Source organism: Pristis pectinata, chromosome 2 (assembly GCF_009764475.1).
Source record: "Pristis pectinata isolate sPriPec2 chromosome 2, sPriPec2.1.pri, whole genome shotgun sequence".
NCBI lineage: Eukaryota > Metazoa > Chordata > Chondrichthyes > Rhinopristiformes > Pristidae > Pristis > Pristis pectinata.
In genome coordinates, this window is record NC_067406.1 from 88,817,198 (window position 1) to 88,841,230 (window position 24,033).

Genomic DNA, 24,033 nt, shown 5'->3' on the forward strand with positions numbered 1-24,033 from the left:
CACCAGCAAATAGGCATCCTGACCTCTCTGCTGAATTTCTGTCTGCATTGGAAGACTTGTTTCACAGGTTTTTCTCAGACTTGTCTTCTTTAGTTGGGATCTTAAGAAAAAAAACAAACACATTAGATGGGTATGAGTGCGTAATTCAACCAACAATTAAACACAAAATTAATTTGATTGACAGCCTAGTTCAGAGAGACAATAAAGATAAATGGGAATAAAAACCTTTGAGTAATTTAAGATGGATTGTTATAACTGGAACTGATTAACTCACCCAGGAGTTGATGTTTCCTCCTTCAAGCACTGCTTCTAATTTACTTAAGTGGGGAAAAAAATTTAGGAGAGTAATGTAATGAGTGACTAATTCAGTACTGTCCCTTTTATAATCATCAAAATGGTCTGCAGTGTGAAATATGGTAAAGTCAAGGAAACTCTGGTATCCAATCATCGGTATAAAAATTGAAAGCAACATATATTCTTCACGTGTATATTGGGTCGTAAAATGTTTGATTGTGGAAACAAGTCATACTTCTTTCCCTCTGTTTTTCCTTCCACTAATCCCAGTAATTTCCTTTAATACTATATGTAAGTTTGTTTCTGTACATGAATGCTTTAAAATTGAATAATCTTGAAATAATTAATGGCAACGTTTGACAATATTGATTGATTTACTTTATTGACTATTTTCTTAAATTTAAATTGCAGATATTAAAGAAATCATGTACTGAAATTTTGTCTGTGGAGCCATCATCTGCATGTGTTGGACGTAAGTAAAATTTTTTCAAGGTGTGTTATAGAAATTAAGATGCTATATTTAGATTAAGTGGGTGAGAAATTGGACGTGGCTGAGTGAGGATCAATACTCCATGCCCAGAAAGCACGTAAAAGAGATGCTACCTATGAATCAGATTCATATAGCACAGGAACAGTGTATTTGGCCCACTAAATCCATGCTGTCAAGCACTCATTTACTTTAACCCTACACCTATTTTATTCCCTGCTCAAATTTGGATAAGGACTATTTTTATCAGTCACTTTGTTTTCACCCACTTAAAACAAATTTTAGGCCTCTAACATTTGAAATAAATGTCCAGATGTATGAATAGATCTCCACCCAGAAATTGCTTTGGATGAATAGAACAGGAACTGAGGTGGATTCGTTCAGCATGCTTCATTGTTCACTGTGGCCACCAACAAAGGACACTTTATTTATTTTAAATTTTAAAAATTGCTCCTGTCAAATCAGGAAGAATGGGATACTTCCTGCTACTGTACAGTAATGCACTTGCAGCTCCCAGCACTTTGTGACTCCACCCCTATCCTGGGCCTTGAGACTAATGATAAAGAAGCAATCTGCTAAAATTTTAAAAAGCTTAAATGGGCGAAGTGCAAATAGAAGTGTGGTAGGCAGTAAACTTATTCATAGTGGGTTAGAGGCTTTAGTTCTGATATTCCTGCTGGCATGTATCCTGCCAGTTCAGTGTTGAGTTGGGATGCAAAAATAGGACCAGATGAATTTCATCCCCACGTATTTAAAATTAAACAGAGCTAATTCTTGATTTGTGACTTGTTTATATATAGATCTTCATTTTAAATGTCTACTTCCATTGATAACTTAACATCTGCTACACTGTGAATATATTAAGGTGAGAAGGAACATGAGTAGTTAACCTAGCTCTATGTGGGCCTTGGGCCTGCACCTCACTCCTAACCCCAGCTCTGCTTTGAAAACTCACACCTTTCCTCTCTTCTCCCAGTTCTTGAAGAAGGGCCCCTGACCCGAACCTTTCCACAGATGCTGCTTGACTAGCTGAGTTTTTCCAGCATTTCTTTTTCTGTTTCTTAATTGACTGTAAATTGCGTTGGGATGACCTGAGAATGACTTGTCAGCATGCATTTGAGAGGGAAGCTTTGCACATCCAACCTTATTGAATTTCTCGGAGTTTACAGGGAGGTGATAAAAGTAGATGTAATTTGACTAGATTTTCAATAACATACCCCATAATAAGTAAAGGAATAAGGTCAGAAAATGCAGAGACAGGGACAAGTAGTAGAATGGGTTAATTGCTGCCTTCAGGACAGAAAGCAGAGTGTGAGTAAAAGGCGCATACTCGGAGTGGAAGAAGGTGGGTCTACTGAGATCAATGCGATTTACAATCTACAACAACGATTTATAGGTGGTGCCAAATTGGGAGAGATAATCAGAAAGAATAGAAACATTACTTATTACTTGGAAAATATGAGTCAAGGTAGGGTAGAAGAACAAAGGGACCTTGGATGATGTATTCACTAATACAGTAAAACTTTGCTAATCAATACCCTGATTTTTCAGAACTCCCGATGGTTCAGCATGTGACTCACGTAGTTCTGTTTTTAGCGCTCCCTTCCTCATGCTCACTTTCAACTCGCCAGGACACATTCCAATGCTCCTATTAAACACATTGGCACCTCATTTCCTTTAAACCATGCAGGCCCTGTTCCAATGCTCCTCCTAAACGTTCTGGGGCCTTCAATCCCACACTCTCTTCAAGTTCATCGGGCCTTGGTTCCCATTAAACTCACGGAGGGCTTGGCTCCTGCACTCCTTTTAAATTCACCAGGGCCCTGTTTCTCGTGGTCCTTTTTAAACTCACCTGTTTCACTGGGAAATTTATTATACAATTTATAACATCTAAATTAAAGGAAATTAAAAGTGTGTTGGCATATTAATTAGAGTCATATCCAGTAGTCCAGAAAGTCTGTCAGTCCAGCACCTGCAAAGTCCTGAGGCTGCTGGATTAGTGGAACTTGCTATGTCTAGAAGTTACGCCATAGGTTTGCAAAGTCACAGAAAAAGCAAGTCAAGCATTACAATTTAATTTTAGAGGGAGAATTGAAAAGTGGGGTGGTAATACTAAACCTGTATCAAATCTTGGTTGGACCACAGTTAGAATACTGTTTGCCATATTAAAAATTGGACATAATAACACTGGAGAGGTTGCAGGGAAGATTTCCCGTGATGATGCCGGAAATGTGAGGGTACACATACTGGGATAGGTGGAACAGACTGGGTCTCTTTTCTGTTGCAAAAAGAAGTCTGAGGGATGACCTGATAGTCGTCTTTAAAATTTTGAAAGGTTTTGATAAAATGGATTCAGAATGAATATTTCCACCTGTGGGCATAGCATAACTAGAAGCCATACAAATAAGATAGTCAACAAGAAATCCTGCAGGGAATTCAAAAGAGCAGTGGAAATGTAGTATCCATTCCCATAGGGAGTGCTTGAAACAAATAAGATAAGATATCTTTATTAGTCGCTTTTACATTGAAACATACAGTGAAATGCATCTTTGCATAGAGTGTTCTGGGGACAGCCCGCAAGTGTCGCCACGCTTCTGGTGCCAATGTAGCATGCCCACAACTTCCCAACCTGTACATCTTTGTAATGTGGGAGGAAACCGGAGCACCTGGAGGAAACCCACACAGACACGGGGAGAACGTGCCAACTCCTTACAGACAGTGGCTGGATTTTGAACCTGTGTCGCTGGCGCTGTAAAGCATTACGCTAACCGCTACACTACCATGCCTGTAGAAACATTTAAAAAGAAACTGGAAAAACACAGGAGGAATAAGGGAAAAGAGTGTTATGCCGCAAAATTTAGCTGAGGAATACAAGAGGCTTGAGTGGAGCTTAAGTGCTGGCTTGGACAGGTCGGGCTGATGTTCTGTTTCTGAGCAGCTTATTCTACATAATTGTATCTAATATCTGTGTCATCCTAGTTTCATTGGTGTAGGATCATTTAAATGTGCCTCAACCTCTGTTCAATTGCTGCTGAATCCTCATCATGCTTTGTTTTAAACGTTCAGACTTTAAACGTTCAGATTCTCTTAAGGTATTTGATTCTCTTTGAAGAGCTGTCATTGTTTTGAGTTTAAGGCTGGCATTATATGACCAATTTTGCATTATTGTGAATTGCCTTCTTCCTTTATAACCATGATGCAAAGCTGTTTCTAAAAATTAGTTTGATGGATAGTTTGGATATTTCATTTTTGTAAAGTTATCTGTGTATAGATAGATGCATCTGTCTCACAAACTGGTAAACACTTATCTTTATAGTAGCCAAGCTCTTTGAACATGAGGAAGCACACATGCATTGTATGTCCTGCTAGTGTTATGCTCGGATCCAGTAAAGAACATTTTGACCTAATGTTCTGTTGATTCCAAGCATCAAGTTAATCATTTATCTTGATGTTTATTTACATTGGCAGTGGAATTGAAATCAGAAGAGTGATGTTAAAGGTGTCTGAATCGATATCACCCATTTTCTATCTCTGCCCAAAGTTAAAAGTACTTCCCATGAGGTGCAGCTTTCACTGAAGGACACTTAATGTCTTTGTCAATTCGTAGAAGTAGTAGTAATGTAATGACACCCTTTTTCATCTGTAGAGTAACTTTGGACATTCATTATATAACCTGGAAAATAAACATTCTGGGTTATCATTGGTCTATATTCTGGTATATTATTTTACTATAATTTCTATTTTAATTTACCAATACCAATGTTAACAATTTGAGTATCTTCTTAAACAGCTTTTCCTTTTACAAAAACCCTCAGAATCAGAATTTGTCCTCTGTAACTCTTTCTTATAGAGTTACCTGACAGTTGTACAATCAGCATACATCTATTTCTGTGAAATGCAAAAGGCATCATTAAATAATACTGAAATAGAAATAAGAATTACTGCAGTTCAGGAATATGATGGGTTAATTACCCATTTATGAGAAATATCATTGAACATTTACAATTTGTGAATTGATGCATTGATTTAAAAAAAAATGAGAGTGCAACTCTCAAGGAAGATTTTAACCGTCATTATCACCCCACCAGTATTCTTCCCCTAAACAATAACTGCTTTCACCTGATATAATTATATTATTACCTTTCCATAGTCTGTAGTTGAATATCTGCTTCTATTTGTAATTTGGGACTGTGGGTAATTTTAATGAAGACCCATGCCATATTTTTCAAATTACACTTGTTTAATTGTAAATTGTCATGTCTATATTTACAGAAAAATTTGAGATTGTGCTGAGGGGAAATGGCTTTAGGGCAGGCAGAAGAACAGATTTGATTGTATGCAGCTATTACATAAATGCTTCCACCATTATAAGTAAGTATGTAAATAAATCTATCGTTATTTCTACATTAATATAGATTATGGCTGCTATTTTCAGTTAATGGAACAGTTGTACTTTCCGGTATTAACAGTAATCCATTTAAAAAGTGAAAACTACTGCTTTGCATTGTTTAACTTACAAATGCAGTTAACATCAGCTGCTGGACAAAATCAGCAAAAGTGTAAGGTACCAACTGATAAAGAAAAATTGATCAGTTGCAACTTGTCCCTCCAGCTGTGTTCAGATGAAACTTACAGGGGTTTCTGCTTCAAGTGCTGTCAGTAGTTTCACAGCTTTAACAGGGATGCAAGACTCTATGCTGAAATCTGGAGCAAAATACAAACTGTTGGAGAAACTCAGTAGGCCAGGCAGCATCTGTGAAGACAGAGGGATAGTTGATATTTCGGATTGAGACCCTGCATCAGGACTTCTGATGCTGCCTGATCCATTGAGTTCCTCCAGCAGTTTGTTTTTTGCTCACAGCTTTAAGGCATGACTGCTATTCCTGAAATATGTGGGTACAGAAATAACTATTTTATTTCCATTAGCACTTGTTGAAATACATTAATATATTAGAAAAATTGCTAGAAAACGAATGGAATGGTGAAGGAGGGGAGAGTAAGAAAGGCACTGTGACCTAGAGAACGAACTGGTCCTGGCCAGAATCCGTCTCTCTTTATAAACTTCAAGGATTTAATGCCCCTTTAGATAGTTTTTGTATAAATTAAACCCAATAATTTTAACTAGATTAACTTTCCTGGTAAAGAAAGACAATAGTGCTGTCAGTGGGCTAAACCCAACCTAACCTTCACGATCACTGTGCAAGTGAATGAAGGCTGGTGTCTAATAGCAGTGAATGGCTCACCTCTAGTGGTGGAAGATTTTACACAAAAACCTTCAGCACCGAGGAGGGACGGAGAAGTGGAGACTGAGGGATTAGTAGAAGAGAAGGAGTGGTGATGGGGAAGGATGTAATGGATGGTGGCTGGAAGAAGAGGTGGAGATGGTGTATGAATGGAGCTTGGGGAAGGCAGTGTGGCGAAAGGAAATTTTTTGGAAAGGATGGGGGGAAGTGGAAGAGGAGAGAGGGGTGGATGAAGGATGGGAATGAGGCAAAGGGAGAGGGAAGGGTGTGAATGAAGAGGAGGAAATAAGTGGGTTGGATAGAGCAGAGAGGATGAGGTGAGGACAGAAGAGGAGGGAAGAGGCTTTAGGAGAGGGGGTGCAGCAATGGACGATGGAATGGAAAAAGAAAAAGGATGGGGAGGAGGAGAGGTTATTAGAGGAAGGCGTGGATGGAAGAGAGTGGAGGGCGTGCAGAGAAGGTGTCCAGGACAAAAGAATGAGACAAAGGGAGCTGCTGAGGGTAAAGAGGAGGGAGAAGGGGAGGGAAGTAAGGGAATTGTAGGAACTGGATAAGGACATTGAGGCAAGGAAAAAAAACTATCTGTAATTTACCTCCCTACGCTCTTATAAAAATGACTCCAGGAAGATGGAAGCACAGGCTACACCTTTGGATGTGGTGCAGGAAGTAGTCTGACCAGAACTGAAATAGTCAGCTGCACGTAAATTGTAAATCCGTGTGGAAGAACGGCAGTGTGTCCAATAACAGCCCTTGGTAGTTCCTTAGCTATTTAAAGAGTATGGGATGGAGGTAGGATAGAACAAAAGTGTAGCTTCTCTTGAATTCCAAAAGGGCGACTTTAAATATTAAAAATGAGGGAATTTGAAACTCATTTACAGTAGTAAATAATTTGAATTTTCGATTTAAATTCAAAATTAGTTGTGAATTCATCAAATTATTTGAACAATCTTACCTCAGGAAAATTAGTTCGGCAGCAAAGCTTCAGGGAATCTTTTTACAAAGGTAGCTACTTGCCTTTTTGCTTTTGTCAAAACACATTTGCATGAGGACTTTTTATTATACATGTGGGCATAACATTTGTCAATAGTAAAAATCGATGCAGGAATGAAACGAAAGTATAATAAATGGAGGTCATGTGCAGAAAAATGTGTATTTTTCTTAATGTGCAGTTAGATATTACAGTGGAAACATTTATGCATCTTATACTTTGTTCATTATGTTCAAAATATTGGATGGTGAATAGTGATATTGATTTTTAGTCTTTTAGAAAGGTGTTAAAGTTATTATGCTAACGATCACCTAACGTGTGATGTTTACCATCTAGAAGCTGTTTATTGTACAACAAGAAAATTGGAGAATATTTTCTAATCTATTGAAACACAGGAGTTCATTGTTTTAAAAATGTTTTTCTGATATAATGTAAATTTCTTTCAGACCATCAGATATGTTTTTTTTCTTTATCTTGACTCCATCAAATTTACTGCCTGTTTTGTTATACATGAACTTAGAGGTTAATTTTCTAGAATGTATGTGTGATTTTGATGTGAATCTATGTCATTCTTGCTTCAAAGTTTAATCTGCTTCTTAAAATAAATGTTAAATTTAATATCTTTGGAAACAAGTTTTTTCACCAGTTCATTAAACAGTTCAGTATAAGGAGCTCATCCAATGATTTATTTTCCAGATGAGAGAAGTATCAACGTGCAGGATAATTACCTGCTGTGCCCAGCACCCATGCTGCAAGAAGTGGGGCAGTAAGTATTCAATTAGTATAAGTCTGTAATTATAAATAACTAGATATTTGACAGGATATTGTCAAATCTCTGGCTTCACCCTGTACTGCAGTGCTTACCATTTCATTGTTGTTCATTACCTCGCACATGGCTGTCTTTTATCTGAATCTGAATATTTCTGCTGTATTTAAGATGTGCAGATTTCGAGTTCAGAAGGTAATAAAGGATCGTGCAAGGTTTTCCATAACAGATTTAGGTGAACTTCGCAGATATGTCAGAACTGTTAAGTGACTGTTTTGTAGTAGTCTTCACTCCAGCTGACTGAATGCAATTTTCTGTTTTGTCAGTACTTCAAAGAAGAAGGCTTCTCAAAACACATTAGGCCTGAAGGCTGTCACCTGAGGGTGGTGATAAAAATAGAAAGGCCTACATTTATTGCTCTTTTCTGATTGAACTTGAGAAGGTGGTGATGAGCCTTTTTAAGTTAATGTAGTGTTCGTAGAGAAGGTAGTCCCTCAGTCCTGTTAGTTCAGAGTTTCCAATACTTGGACCCAAGAATCAGTGATATTTTTAAGTCCAGATGGTGTGCAGTGTGGTGGGGGATGCATTCTATGCACCTACTTCCTTTGTCATCTAAGTGATAGAGATTGGAAATTTGTGAGGTGTTTTTGAAGAGGGTATATAAACAAGTTACTGCAGAGTATCCTGGAGAACTTGCAGACTGTAGCCATGTTGGATAAATTAGTGGTTGGATGGAGGAGGGAGAGGAAGAATGTTTAAGGGGGGAATGGGTGCTAATCAAGTGTGTTGTTTTGACCTGAATTCTGTTAAGTGTCTTGAAAGTTGATGGAACTCCACTTATCTATGGAGAATATTCCATCACACTCCTGAGCTGTGCCTTATAAATAGTGTAGAAGCTTTGGTGAGTCATGAGGCAAGTCATTCTGCACAGAATATCTAGACTCTGATCTGCTTTTGTAGACTTAACAATTTTGTGGCCACATGGCAATGGTGAACTGCAGGATATTAGTTGTGAGTGTTTTGCAATGTTATGGTTATAGACTCTCATTGAATGTCAAGGGGAGAGGTTTGGACAATCTTGTTGAAGATTGCCGGTATTTCGAAAGTGTAGGTTTTGCTTTCCATTTATCAGCCCAAACTAGTACATTGTCCAAGTTTTGCCTTGTGTACAGATTGCTTCACTTCAGACCTTAATGATGGAAGGTCATTGTTGAAACAGCTGAAGATGCTTGGACCTAAGACACTATTCTGAAGAAGTGCTGTAACAAGTGTTGAGATAGTGGGCTCCACAGAAAACTAGCCATCCTTCTTTGTGCTGGCAAGTAATGAGCTCTTTCCCTTGACTTCTCTTGACTTTAATTTCACCAAGGCTCCTTGATGCCACACTCACTTACATATGATCCTGAGGCTGCAATGAGGTTTAGAGCTAAATTGGCTGTTGAAATCCAACCTGAGCAATGGTGAGCAAGTACCTTTTAGCAGCATTACCAAAGATGACTTCTGCCACTTTGCTGTTAACTGGAATCAGGTTTATGGGCCATGGGTAACTTGATTTTATTGGTGGTTTGTCTTATTTTGGGAAAGAAATATCTGACCAATTTTCTGTTTTGTCAAATAAATGCCAGTGTTGCAAGTTGATGAATTTGTAAGGATGCTTAAACAGCTATTAAGTTTCCCCATTAATTAGACAAATGGTTCAACTAAGTTTGGGACAGATATTTTTAAGGTTTCTGTGGGGCACAGAATGTTGCTCCATGATACTTCACTAGATGGAATTCATATTAATCTGGAATGGGATTGTGAGTACAGAGGAGGATGTAAAGTGATATAGACAGGCTGAATGAGTGGGCAAGAACTTGGCAGATGGAATAGAATATGAAAAATGTGAGATCATCCACTTAAGTGCACATAACAGAAAAGCAGTGTATTTGTTAAATAGTAAGAGATTGGGTGGTGTTGATGACCTGTGTGTGCTAGCACAGAAGTCATTGATGACCAACATGCAGGTGAAACAAGCAACTAGAAATGGCTTATTAGCCATTTGAAGACGAGCAAGGAATTCTTACTGCAATTGCATAGGGCTTTGGTTAGACTACACTTGGAGTATAGTGGACAGTTTTGGTCCTAAGAAAGCCTAACAAACCTAAGAAAGGATGTACTTGCCATAGAGGAAGTACAGCAAGGGTTGACTAGACTGGTGCCAAGACACTGGGTTTGCCATTTGAGGAGAGACGGGGCGAACTGGGACTGTATTCTACAGAGTTTAGAATGAATGGAGATTTCACTGAAACCTATGAAATTCTTAACAGGCTTGACAAGAAGTCAGTTACTGCAGCTTGTCAATTGTCTATATCTTTTTAGTGTTTAATCTTTGTAGTACTTCCCTATCTTAGTTCCTTTCCTCCTTGACTCAATGGCTTCTGCCACATGACAGTTTCTTCTGATGGATGCCGATATTCAACCCTGGTCACTATCCTCTTACTGATCTGAGTGAAATATCGAGGTGATAATACCTGTAAACAAAAGGTTATGAGAAAGAACATTGAACAGTTGCACTACATTAGGAATCCCAGCTTGAGTTTTGTTGTTTTAACTTATAGGGTCAGAATTTATGGGGTCAGAATTACGGTAATAGTGAAATTATACCAGCAGCCCTGCACACCTTTGACTCCAGGGGCAAGATTGAAATGACAAACAATAACCCTGGCGTCACAAAAAAAGGCAAAGCTTGGGGTGGGTTTTGTCCATTATTAAAACTGCCATGGACTTTAACAATAATTAATTGTATCTAATATTGAGAGATAAGTGAATACGATTAAAATTGAAGTAAATAAAAAATAACTACATAAAACATATAAATAACTTGAAAATTAAACTAAAACAAAATAAGTTAAAAGAACCAACCAAACCTGTGCCTCCAGCATAATGCCAGAAACTCTGAATGCATTGCTGGATTCTATTGATAGTAGTAGTCTTTCAATTCCCTTGCTGAAATTGATCTATTGACTAAATGCAGCATAAAGATGGTAGACATTTTGCTCACGATTGGTTGTTAAGTCAAGATTACATGTGTGTCACAGTTGGATTAATGCACTGTTAATTCAGAGATGAACTGACCACCTACCAGCAGTTTTAAAGGAATGCAATGGAATTGCATGATTTTAACTGTTTTCTGTTATTTTGCTTGAAATCTTGATCTCATCTCCAGGAAAATAATATTTCATTTGCTTGATTTCACAAAAAAACTTCTGATATCTCCTAAAAGAAAATCTGAGTCATACTGAGTGGTACAGAGTAGAAGGCCAAAGATAGAAGTTAACTACTTATCTATTACCAAGATCAGGTGCCATTGAGAAATGCTATCACCCTTAATTCAAACTAAACAGTTATGAACTGAAATTGTGGTTTGTTCTGCAAATGCAACATTCTTTATTTTGAAGTTAATATTTTGGTAAAATGTAGTTCAGAAGCATTTTGGATCAACACATTTATTTATCAAATCTGCAAGAATTGAAATAATGCTGCAATACGTGACAGTGGTAAATATATCAGATCCTTTCAATAGATAAATCTAGCTGATGTAAATACATATATAAATCTTTCTTAATTTTATTTGGAGCATTTAGAATAAAACTTGCAGGTACAGTTTCCTCTGATTGACTGCTTCCAGCTCTGTTAACAGATGTTTGGAACTTCCCCTAACAGTCACTTCAGGCCTCTTAAAATGATGCTTTAGGCTTTCCCAAAAGTATCCCCCAGGCCTTTGGGAATGTTGCTTCAGGCTTGCTCCAGTAGACCCTCAGGCTTTTATCCAACAGATGCTCAGTGTTTTAACCAATGGATACTCTGAGGAATGTGCTCGCATCAGATGTTAATGACTTTCACCTGAACATTCTAGCGAGTGTTTTGCTGTAGGAGAAATGTAATGGTTATGTTGCCATGATAATTCCATATTTTATGATGGACAGGCTTGCTAGCTTGTATTCCTTTCTCAGGTAACCAATGAGCATATAAATGCCATGAAAGTTTTAGATGCGACGCTAGGTTTTGATCCGGTTTGCAGTTGCCAACAGCATTTAGACTTGCTTTCTTTTGCTTAATCTAATCAAAACAGGGAACCAAATTTCTATTTCTACATTCTGAAACACTTCTTATGCTACCTCAGTTTTTAAATAATGACCTCAGCTAATTTCAGGTAGTTTTAATGAAATGATAAAGCATGCCAAAGAAGGCAGTGGATCATTCCTTTGTGACTCTCTTCTGCCGTTATCAACCTCACCCCTTCTTGAGGCATTTTCTCTGCAACTGCAGTATGTACTCATTACTTCATTTTCTGGACCATCCAGGGACCCAAACAGTCTTTTCAAATGAAGCAGCAAATCATTTGCATTTTGTTCAAAACTAGGGTATTGCATTTAGTGCTTATGATGGGGTCATCTTTGTACTGAAGAAATCAAATTCACACTGGGTGACCACTTTGCAGAACACCCTCCATCAGTCCACAAGGGTGACTTTAAGCTTGCAGTTGCTAATCCCTTTAATTCTCCTTCTCATTCCCACTCTGACCTCTCTGTCTTTGGCCTCCTGCACTGTTCCAATAAAGTCCAATGTAAGCTTGAGGAACAGCACCTCATGTTCCATCTCAGTATTTTACAGCTTTTGGGATACAACACTTTCAGAGAACAAAGCTTTCCTGTTTGAGTCAGAACAAGCCAGTTCTGATGTAAGGTCATCCACCTATAACATTAACTCCATAGATGCTGCTGGTCTTTAGTTTCAGATTTCCAGCAACCACTGGATCCCATATCTTGCAGTTCCAATATATTCTGTTGTTTTCCTTGTTCTGTTTCTCTAACCATTTTCGTTCATCTCTGAACTGATAGCAACAAAAGCGTTATGTCACTGAGATAAACTTGCTTCTATCTGCACAAATGTTGCCTGTGTATTTCCAGCACATGTTGAGTTTATTTTAAAATTTTATAGTCTTTCTTCATTTAAACAATGTTCTACTTTTTTCTTTCCAACCAAAGTGGGAGCTTACAGTTCCCCACATTCTACTCCATTTGACAAATATTTGACACCCCCCCCCACCCCATTTGATATATTGCAGTCATTCCTTTTGTTCTTTCCACTCGTACCTCCTTCTCTGCAACTTAAAACCCGCTTATTTTCTCACTTTTCCCATTTTGAAGGCTCACTGACCTGAAACGTTAACTGGAATTCTCTCTCCACAGACTCTATGTGACTTCTGAGTATTTCTAGCTCATTCTGTTCTTACTTTAGCACTTTGTAATCTCTCTGCATTTCAACAATATTCTACTTCTGTGTTCTTTCAACCAGAGTGAAAAAGCTCATTTCCCCATATTCTATTCCATTTGACAAATATTTTTCCAAATATTTAACATATCCAACATTTCAGACTCTGAGTCCTCTTCAAAAATGCTTTCCCGTTCATCTCTGAATCTTTAGAAAATGTGCCTACAGTACATTCGGTCCCTTCGTTTAACTAATAAAATAGATTGTAATTAGTTGAGGATTAAGGTGAACTTCATCTACAGAATATGGAATTCTGTGAGTGAAGGAATGAGGTGCAGTTAAGAAAAGAGGTGATGTTTGCTACCTTATTTCTGTTCAATGGATTAATTTAATACTTGGAGAAATGGTGGTGGAATGTATACCTATGCTGCATAGGAACTCTAAGGATTGGTAATGTATAATTGTTTAAAATGGAGTGTGGAACAAACTGAGTATTTGCAGGCTAGTTATTTTAACTTTGCTGGTGGAGGCAAGTTACCGTAATTAACCCTAAGGGACATTATGACCCTTTATTTGGAACAGCATAGATTAACCTGGGAGAATATGGATTTGTTAAGGGAAGGTTATGTTTGACTAACTTGATTGGGAAAAACTTGAAGGATTAGTAAGGAGGATTAGTGAGGACAGTATGATTTGTGTACTGTATTTGGATTTTAAATTGACTTTTGACAAACTCCCTTACTGCAAGGTAGCCAATAAAGTAAAAGCCCTTGGCATCCAGGGAGAATGGCAAATTGGATCCAAGATTGGCTAAGTGGCGAGAAGCCACTTATAATGGTGGAAGGGTGTTTGTACGACTGGATAGCTGTGACCAGTGGAGTTCAACGGGACTCAGAACTCAATCCCTTCCTTGTGTGATGCAGACTTAGATAAAGAGACTTGCAGATGATACAAAAATTGCTCAGGTTGTTGACAGTGAGGAGGAATGTTTTAGATTGCAGGAAGATTTAGATAGTCCATCAATTGGACAGAGAGGTGGCAAATGGAATTGAATCTGAGAAATGTGAGGGAATGCCTTTGGGGAAATTAAACAAAGCAAGGGCATATGGGGGGAAAAAAAACAAAGACACATCTGAGTTTGTGTCTGTAGATCCTTAAAGATAGTAGAGCTGGTCAGGAAGGTAAATACAATGCATGTGTGACGCTTTTCTTCTTTAGCTGAGGATATAAGAGAGAGAAGGTTAAGATTGAAGTGTATTCAATTTGGTGACACAGTAACACTGCTGGCAAAGCTGCTGCTTCACTGCTCCAGCAACCTGGGTTCAATCTTGACCTCTGGTACTGTCAATGTGGAGTTTGTATATTTTCCTATGTGAGTTTCCTCCCACATCCCAAAAGTGTGTGGGTTGGTAGTTAATTGATTGCTGTAAATTGTCCCCAGGATGTAACTGAGTGGTAGAATCTGGGGAGAGTTGATGGGAATGTGGGGAGAATAAAATGAGATTACGGTAGGATTAGTGTAAAAATGGGTGTCTGATGGTCAGTGCGGACTTAGTTGCCCGAAGGACTTGTATGTTTCTGTCTCTCTAAAGCTGTTTAGACCACAACTTGATAACTCTGTTACAGGAAAGATGTGATTACACATGACTGGTGCAAAGGAGGTTTACAAAAATGTTGCCAGGATTGGAAAATGTTAGTTGTGAAGGAAACATTAGTTAGGCCAAAACAGTGGAGACTTAATCGAGCTGTACAAATGAATGAAGGCCAAGGTAGAGTGAAGAGGAAGGACCTATTGAATTTAGCAGAGGGGCAAAAACCAGAGGCTGTGGATTTAAAACAATTGGTGGAAGAATTTGATGGGAGATGAGGGAAAGCTTTTACGTCCAGAAGCCAGGAGGGGTATGGAACACACTGCCTGAGAGGGTGGGAGAGACAGAAAGTAGCATCATAGTTAAAAAAAAGTACTTGAGTATCTGCTTGATAAACAATGATCTGAAAACTATGGACCTTGTGCTGGAAGAAGGCATTGGGATAAGTTGCACTTTTTCAACTGGCACAGACATGGATAGGGTGAATGCATTCCCTCAGTGTAGTAAGTGTCTACAATTCAATGATCCTATCTACTACTAGTTAATTAGATCACCAGTTTTATTTACTGACACTGAATTTCACATCCCTGTAGAAGGGAAGCCACTTGTTAATAACATGCTTGTCAATGTAATTATTTACAAAGAAAATTAATACATTTTAATACTTGTAACCGTTTGAAAACCCAATGATTAAAGTTATTCTGTACTGTGTAAATAACTGTTGCAGTCCAAGGTTTGTTGAAAATATCAAGGATTTTCTTAAATAAACTACATGTTTTGCAACCAAATTGCATGGTAGTTCTTAAACTTAAATTTACTGAGTTGCAAAAAAGGTGTTATTTCCTGGATGATGCAGAAACTTGAAAAGACTGAGCTATAATCTCCTCACTGCAACTCACCAATGCTGCAACAAGGTTCATGGTTTTCTTTTATCTTATTCGAGTAGAGCTCATTGAGAATCACATTTCTCAAATTTCATGATTCTATGAGAATAGAATCTCAGTTATATTTTGAAAATATTTCATCAGTCATCCGACCAACGTTGAATACTGCCCTTTGGCCAAAATAAACTAAAAGTTCTGAAAATGACCAACGGAACTCACAATAAAACATGAAACCATTCAGACTGTTCATTCTCTGATAGGGTGACAGATAGGATTATTGGCCTGGGCTTTGCTGGTTACTGTTGGCAGTTCTTTGGCAATCTGCTAGAATTTATCAGTGTATGTGCCAACAAAGTTCAGGACTTGGCACATATCTATCCAAACATGGAAATCTCAGTCTTGCTGATGGATGGCTGCTGGTGCTTCTGTCACTATCCTACATACTACACTTTGCGTGAACTTGCTGGAGTGGTGGAATCTGCCTTGGATTTTGGGGCAGGATGTGCAAGCCTATTGTTTAAATAAAGGCCTTATAGCTGTGAAGAAGAAATGAAAGTTACGTTTTTAAAAAAGCTTTTTGTGTTTGCTGCAATGTTTCAATTATTTAAATGTTTTAATGATTCTTTAAATTTTTTTATATTTAATTGTACATTAATTTTTTATCACTTTTGAATGCTTTGAAGCAGCTTCATCAGAAACATTATAGAAATAGCAGATTTGACAAATGACAGGGCTTGGGGCATATATATTCCAGTGGTAGAGCTCTCCACGGTAAAGATCTATAATTCACCATGTTCAAGAAGTATAGAGTGCAAATAATTGAACACGCTGTATATAACATTACATCTACAATGACAGAGCTGCATCTTTCAAAGATACCCTCTGCCGTTTTGAGGTTGGGGTTTATACCCATAGCACGCAAGTCCCTGGTGCCCCCAGCGAGTTCTTTTTTTCTGGATGTGCTTAAGTTAAGTGTTGGAACTGAGTATCCCAGCAGCAAGCAGGTCCACTCAGCAAAATCCAGGCCATAGAATTTCATGGTACAGGGAAGAGTGTTCTATCCATTTTTTTACTAGCCAGCTTTAAAAGTGTTATTGATTTGGTCCCTTTCCTCTGACATGTTCTACAACCATTTTATTCTTCTTTAAATATTTATTTACTTTTAAAAGCTCTCAACTTCTGCCACTATTTCTGGCAGGCTATGTCAAGGCTATCTCTTAAAGGAAAATACACTTGTATAACCCAAATTATATTGGAATAAGCTGGCTGCTGACATCTGCCATAAAATTGTCCCTGTTTATTTTCTTCATGTTGCCATATTGTACATTGTGATAGGGTCATATTAATTGTTTGGGGCAAGCAATTCCTGGCTAAAAGAGTAGTTAAACTTATTAATCTAAATTAGAGAGTACAATGGGGGCAATTCATGTAAATCTATTTTCATAATTTAACTCTAAAACAAAATATGAAGCAACATTGGTGGCAGGAAACAGAATTAATGTTTCAGATCAGAGACTTTTCATCACAATTGGTACAAGTTATAAACAAAACATGTTTTAAGATGCAGAGAAAGGGGGAGGAAGGAAAGGGAAGGAGGGTCTTTGACTGAGAGGAAGACAGGAGAGATTAAATAACAAAAGAAATGAAGATGGTAAAATAGTGGCAATAGGTCAAGTAACAAAACCAGATGGATTTGGAAGAAGTATAAAGGGGAATACCAGAACCATTACCTGAAAATTTTGAAGACAATATTGGGTCTGGAAGGGTTTCTCGAACTTGCATTCAGCTTCATTGGAATAATGGAAGAGGCTGAGGTAAGAAAGGAGAATTAAAATGACAGTTGACTGGGGGTTTGGAGTCATGTCACTGGACTGAATGAAGGTGTTACACAGTGTGGTCATGCAGTTTGCATTTGGAGACCATAGTGTGAGCATGAATACAATGTAGTAACTTTGAGCCTTTGGGGCTCTGGATGGTGGTTAGGAGGCAAGCAAAGGTGCATGTATTGCATAAGAAAGATTCATTGGTAGTTAATCCTCAAACCAAGCATAATTTTGGTGAATCTGTACTTTTTCCCATTAAAAGTTAATATATCTGCACTACACAAAATTTATTGTTGTACTCCAGATGACTTGTGACTAAGGTGTTGTGAGACCAAAATTTAACTTTCTCAGTCTTGTATTCCTGAACAATAAGTGCCCTTTTGATTACTTTTTGTATTTACAAGTCATTATAATGATTGGGCACCTACAAGACTCTTTTCTACCCAGCTCCTTGTGTCTCATTAACAGAATATTCTGATCTTTTTTTTAAGTCGATAATCTTGTACTTTCAACTCCAGCTGCCACAGTTTGATCTGTCCATGTTTCTGCTTCTGTCCACAAAGTCTAGTGGTTTCTGTATATTCTCTACTATTACGTTATGCTCCTTGCCAATTTTTCTTCTTATTTCATATTACTCATTCTAATCTATTTATTTCCTATCTATTTTCTATAATTGGCTTCATGTTAATGGGAGTAGGTCATAATTCTCTGTTCTTTCTGAAAGTTCTTCTTTAGGCTGAAGAGGTCCCGCCTAGACAGTCACTCCTTATAGTTAATCTCTTTGATATCAGGAATCAACTTGCTTTATACCCTCAGCAGTGCCAACAAGGCCTGAGTGACTTCCTGAATGATAGCAGTTAAATTCACTTATTAGTTTGTCTGACTAAAGTTCTTTTATAACTTTAGCACAGTTTCTGTACAATTTGAAATTGTTTTCCTATACAGCATGTTCAATTATTTGCGCTCTATACTTCTTGAACATGGTGAACTATAGATCTTTACCATGGAGAGTTCCACCACTGGAATAAATATGCCCTTTTTAAAATTTCTAACATGCATTATCCTGTGTTTACCCGAATATGAGAACTCCAACTGTATAGACTGCTATGCTCTCTTGCTTCATCTTTCATTACAACACAGTGTCCAAGCATCATGCTTCCTATGAGTATTTGGCATTGTCATTTTCAGATAGGAGCGAGGCATAAAAATCTCTGCCAGCCTCATCCAATCTGCTCCCATGCCCTGCAGTACTCCATGTTGGTGATCCTACCTTTTGATAGGTGTCAACCTTCATCAAGGTCCAATCTCTCACATCCTTCAGTACCAGTTCCTGGTGCAATCATTTATCAAAACTCTTTGTAACTTTGGTTTATGGTTATTAAGATTCCTCAGTCAACCCAACACAGCCCTTCTCCCTCTCCCACTCCAAATGTCCATGTCTACCCCAACAACTATTTGAGTTGTCACCAACTCAAAAGCTAAACTCCAGGAAGTTGGTCTAACATAATCTGAAACTGTGGTTACTGCTTTTTAATTTTTAAAAAATATTTAGATACACTGCTTTTTTTTCTTCTGATTATTGACTCCGTAAGTTTTCCAGTCAATGAATTCTGGCTAATGGATCTGTAATTCTCAAGTGCAGGTAATTTACTTGCTTTTTTTCCAGCCTGTTTGTTGATTTACTGAAAATGACTGATACTGTTTCACTGGGCTTCTCCCTTGTTTTTCTCATTATTTTGGGATATTGATTCCCTGAAATTTCAGTCTTTCCTTCAAAATTCCGGACCACTTGTTTGTCCTGTGTTACATTGTTAGTACCAGTCTCATTAATACCCAGCAGTTGTGCCATTTAGTGTATTTGTCTTTTTTTGGTTTAGATAAACCCATAATGCTATAAATCCTTTCCCAGATGCTTCTTTTCTATTTCGTATTAGAAGATTTATTTGGTGGTGAATCTTCTGTCGTGTCCTGTTTCTCTTCTATTTTGCTTTCCAATTTTGTGTTCTCATATTTTGTTTACCCATTTCCATCATGCTAAATGTTTTGTAATTGTTCCTTTTTTAAATCTGCTTTAGTTTCCTAGTTCTTTTGTTTCATAGTAGCTTATTTTGTCCTGCTACATAAATTAATACTTAACCCTACACATATTATATAATATTTTTGAAAAAAGTTCATTTAACTGTCAACAGATTTATCCCTAAGGAATAAGCTTATTGCAGTATTAATTCTAGATTGTTGGAGGACAGATTACATTTTCCATAAAAAAAACCTTTCTTCTTAAATGGTCCCTCTCTCTGGTATTGATGTATAAGTTTAAGTTATTAGCTTTGACATTTTGACAACATAATGGAAAAAACCTTACACTGGGCGACTTGTTCTAAGGATATTGGCTCTTGAGACTCTGAGCTCCTATGACAGAATCAATAGATGTGTCTTGTTTAATCTTTTACTCCACTATGTGACATTCCTTATTCACTCTGTTCACAAAAGTGGGAATAAAATTACTTTCCATAGGAGGACTGAATCAAACCCATATATACAACTTAACCCTTTGAATAATGAGAGTGCAAAATTTGTTATAACATAGCCCAGCAATGACCATCTTTATCAAGGGAGTATTCAGTTGCTTCCCTTTGATACTCAACATTACCTTCATCAAATTAACCATCATTAACATCTGGGGTCACTAATGATTTAAAAAAATAATTACTATGGCCATAAGGACAGGTAAGAAGCTGATAATCCATGGCAAATGGCTGAACTCCTTGTTTGTTAAATTCCTTTGCAAAATGTTTTTCAAGCACAATCTTCTTGCTTGTTTGAGTCCAACTGCAATGACATTCAAGAAATTTGACATAATTTAAAGCAAAATAAACTGCTTGACTGGCATCCATCTAGCAACATAAAACATCCATGCTAGAAATTCATCTCCAGTCAGTAATGCACTACATTGTGGTGACTGTGCATATCTGGAATTTGATTCCAACCAGGGATGAATTTCCAACATCACCTGGCTCACCAATAGGACATCAGCAGTGCATGTGATCTACAAAATGTACCATAGTAACTTGCTGAGGCCTCTTTGCTTGCCATTCTCCTGTCTGTGACCTCTACCACCAAGGTGGATAAGGGCAGCACCACCATCTCCAAGGTCACCTCTAATCACAAACTCTCTTGACATGTAGTTGTGAAAAGGGAATTAAAGACTTGAGTGGTACTAGTCGGGCGGCTCTCTCAAGAAGTTGGATCACCAGATGGCCTCTTTGCAGAACCTGCTTCTAGAATCACACAGCAGGCAAAGGGGCCATCTGCTCATTCCTCTCATTTCAGGTTAGAAGCCTTTAAGATAAAAGATAACAGAAAATTACCAAGATGTTAGCTACTCATTTGTTTACTTGCTCATGTATGTACTTGTACTTATTGCCTTTTAATAAGATGGAAACTAATGAATAAGCATTGCTATTTTCACCTGAGATAAAACAGCATTTTGACTCTTATAATTGACTGTTTGGAAACTGATGTTGATCTATGTGGTCAGAGGTTGTTTTTGGTTTGCCCATTTCAAACTGGATGATGTGAGGAGTGGCTGGTGTATTTGCAATGTAGGAGAACTCTTTTTAAGTAATATTTTCAGGTTCTATGCTTCCAGAAGGTTTCCATTCATACTGAAAAGAATTGTAATCTTTCAAGTGCACTTGAAATATCACAAATAGTGAAACGACACAGCCTTTACAAGTCAACCTTAATGTCAAATGAAACTGCTAATTAGCATTTTAACTAAATTCAATCTCAGTAATCCAGTTGTAGAACTTCTCTTTGGCTGAACAACAACTCGCTTGGATAGGGTAATGAGAGCGAAGTTGTTCAAATGAGTGAATGGTTCAAAGACAAAGAGGCATTGATTTAAAATTTCTGGCAAAACATACAAGGGGAATGTAAAAAAAATACTTTCTCTAACAAGGAGTAATTGTAATCTGTAATTCACTACATGTAAGATTAATCAGTTCCTTTAAAAGGAATTGGTTTGTCAGTTGGGAAATAATTATTTGTAACGCCGTGAGCAGGATTAGATGAACAGGACTGAAAGGGTTTCCCTACTGGGAGCCAGCACAGATTTGTTGGGCTGAATGTCCTCCATGTCTTAATGATTGTATGATTCTGTATTTCCTTTGGAGTTCTGTGTAGTTTCTGTCCTGAAATTCACTTGGGATGAGTTTCTGCCTGAAAGTATAAGAATTATCACCACTCTCTCACTATCAAGTTTAGACTGTAACATAACATTCTATATAGGTGGTTAATTATAGCAGGAACTATGATTTATAATCTACCAAGGAAGGAGGCCAATGTTCTGAAAAAGACACCATTTCAAATGAAACAGCAGGAGTTTTTCAGCCCAATTACATTACCTAACTAGTATCCTGTTTACAGGAAGGCAGTGTTCCCTGGGAATCTTTATTTGAGAATCATAGGTCTGTTATAGCAGCCGTGTTTGTGGAAGTTGATACAATTCAACCACAGGCTTCCTTTCTTCAACTGGAAAGAATTAATTGTGCTCCAGGTTTGGTTGACTGAGAGGATATTATAGTGTAGGGCCTACCTTTCTTGCAGAGGACAATGATGCCTGTATTTCTATCCACAAGAACACTGAATTCAGGATAAATGAATGATGAAGAGATCCAGCATTAGTAGATTTAGAATCAGGTTGGTACTGGAGCATTTCAAACTGTAGTGCAGGTTAGGTTCGACATTTGTGTTGGTAACATTCGATGTCACTTCAGAAAGGTAGAATGGGCACTGAGCTAAGTGATAGGAAATGGAGAAATAAACCAAAGAAGGGCAATTTTGTGAGATTTTAAGGTGGGAACACGTATACCAAGGCAGAAGGATTTTGGGTGAGGGTTCCACAGAGGAGGGTCCAAGTGGCAAAATTCTGCATAAATGATTGTGGAGTGAAGGCAAGGTGATTTGTTGATCTGCTTGTCTTTGTGTTGGAATGTCCTCTGATTCTGAAACACAAAGATATTTATGCAATGTCTGTGAAATGAAGCTGCATTGTCCTGAGACTGTTTGTCTTACACTCATTATGACACAGAACAAGGCAGTTCAGCTCATTGGGACCATGCTGGTTCTGGGGAAGTAATCCCAGTAGTCCTATTTCCCTGCAACCCTACAAATGTCCTCTCTCGCACATGCCCATGAATCCCACTCTGATTGTTTATGTCATTAACTACACTGAGGAGTGATTTACAGTAACCAGTTAACCTACCAGCACATCTTTGGCATTTGAAAGGCCACTGGAGAACTGGAGGAGACCTTTGTGGTCATGGAGAAAGTGTGAAAATTCTGCCCAAATGGCATTCGAGATCAGGATCGAACCCGGGTCCCTGGAGCTGAGAGGCAGCAGCGCTAACTGCTGCACTACTGTGCCGCCCTTGTAAGTGGAAGAGAGAACAATGTTCCCCAATATATAATCATGTTAAAGTACACCAGTGTGCTCAGATGTCAAGGGACATTTTTTTAAAGATATTTTTATTAGTTACATGTACATCGAAACACATCTTTTTGCGTAGAGTGTTCTGGGGGCAGCCCGCAAGTGTCGCCATGCTTCCGGCGCCAACATAGCATGCCCACAGCTTCCTAAGCCATATGTCTTTAGAATGTGGGAGGAAACCGGAGCACCCGGAGGAAACCCATGCAGACACGGGGAGAATGTACAAACTCCTTACATACAGTGGCCTGAATTGAACCCGGGTCACTGGCGCTGTAATAGCGTTATGCTAACTGCTACACTACTGTGCCTGCCCTGAAACTGCTCTGCCACTGAGCTATACCAATAACTGAACTAAATATAATAATAGCTTGGTGGTCTGAACTTTATTCTTTGGAAAATGCATTCAAGGTCATTGGTGCACTGAAGATAACTTTACATCAAGCAAATAGTTATATGTACAGTAAAACTCTGGCTATTTAGGTAATCTGCCTCTGACTATTTGGAAACCCTGATGGTTTGGCATCTGGGTCACCAGGTGATGGTTGTGGTGCTCCCCATCCATTCTCTGTGCGCTCTCCTTCGATGTTCTGGGTGCCACTCACAGGAGCCGTTGTTCCCGTGTTTCCCATCCACTCACCAGAGCTCCAGTTTCTGCGCACTCTTTAAACTCACCTGATTCTGACTCCCATGCTCTCTTTACACTTACTGGGTTCACTGGAAAATTTATTATTCTGCCCTGCAACATCAAAAAAATAATGAATTAAAAGTGTGTTAGGGCTTTAATAGAATAACATTCAATAGTCTGGAACATCTGCTATTCTGGCACCACCAAAGTCCTGAGGGTGCCGGATTAACAGACTATTACTGCCCAGATTACAAATCAAATGAGGAAAATAGTCTTTCAATTTTTGCATTTTGTAAATGCATTTTGGAATTTAAAAAACCCATAATAAAAATGCTCTGACTATCACATAGATGTTTGCAGTATCATACTTACACTACAATGAAGTAATTTCTGGACAGGAAAAAAAGGCTAAGGCCCATTTAGATTGTCTTCTGGTAATTAGCTGACACAATGATAATGACGTTGTTTGCCAGTGATTTGAAAGGAATATATGTCATTTACACTTTGTCAGTGCCAGAAATAACACATGAGTGCTGGAAGCCTGTGTGAACCAAAGACTCGAAGTTATTTTCCAATCATGTTTGACT

The 24,033-nt window shown here is 38.1% G+C and overlaps 1 protein-coding gene across 1 annotated transcript in view; it reads left to right on the plus strand.

Annotated features, from left to right (window-relative positions):
- The window catches only part of antxr2a (ANTXR cell adhesion molecule 2a), a 185,764-nt gene that overhangs the window by 52,386 nt on the left and 109,345 nt on the right, over positions 1-24,033 (plus strand). The window contains exons 8-10 of the mRNA XM_052010228.1: positions 706-766; positions 5,054-5,152; positions 7,709-7,778. Of these exons, the coding sequence (XP_051866188.1) occupies positions 706-766; positions 5,054-5,152; positions 7,709-7,778 (230 nt within the window). The remainder of the gene's footprint in view (positions 1-705; positions 767-5,053; positions 5,153-7,708; positions 7,779-24,033) is intronic.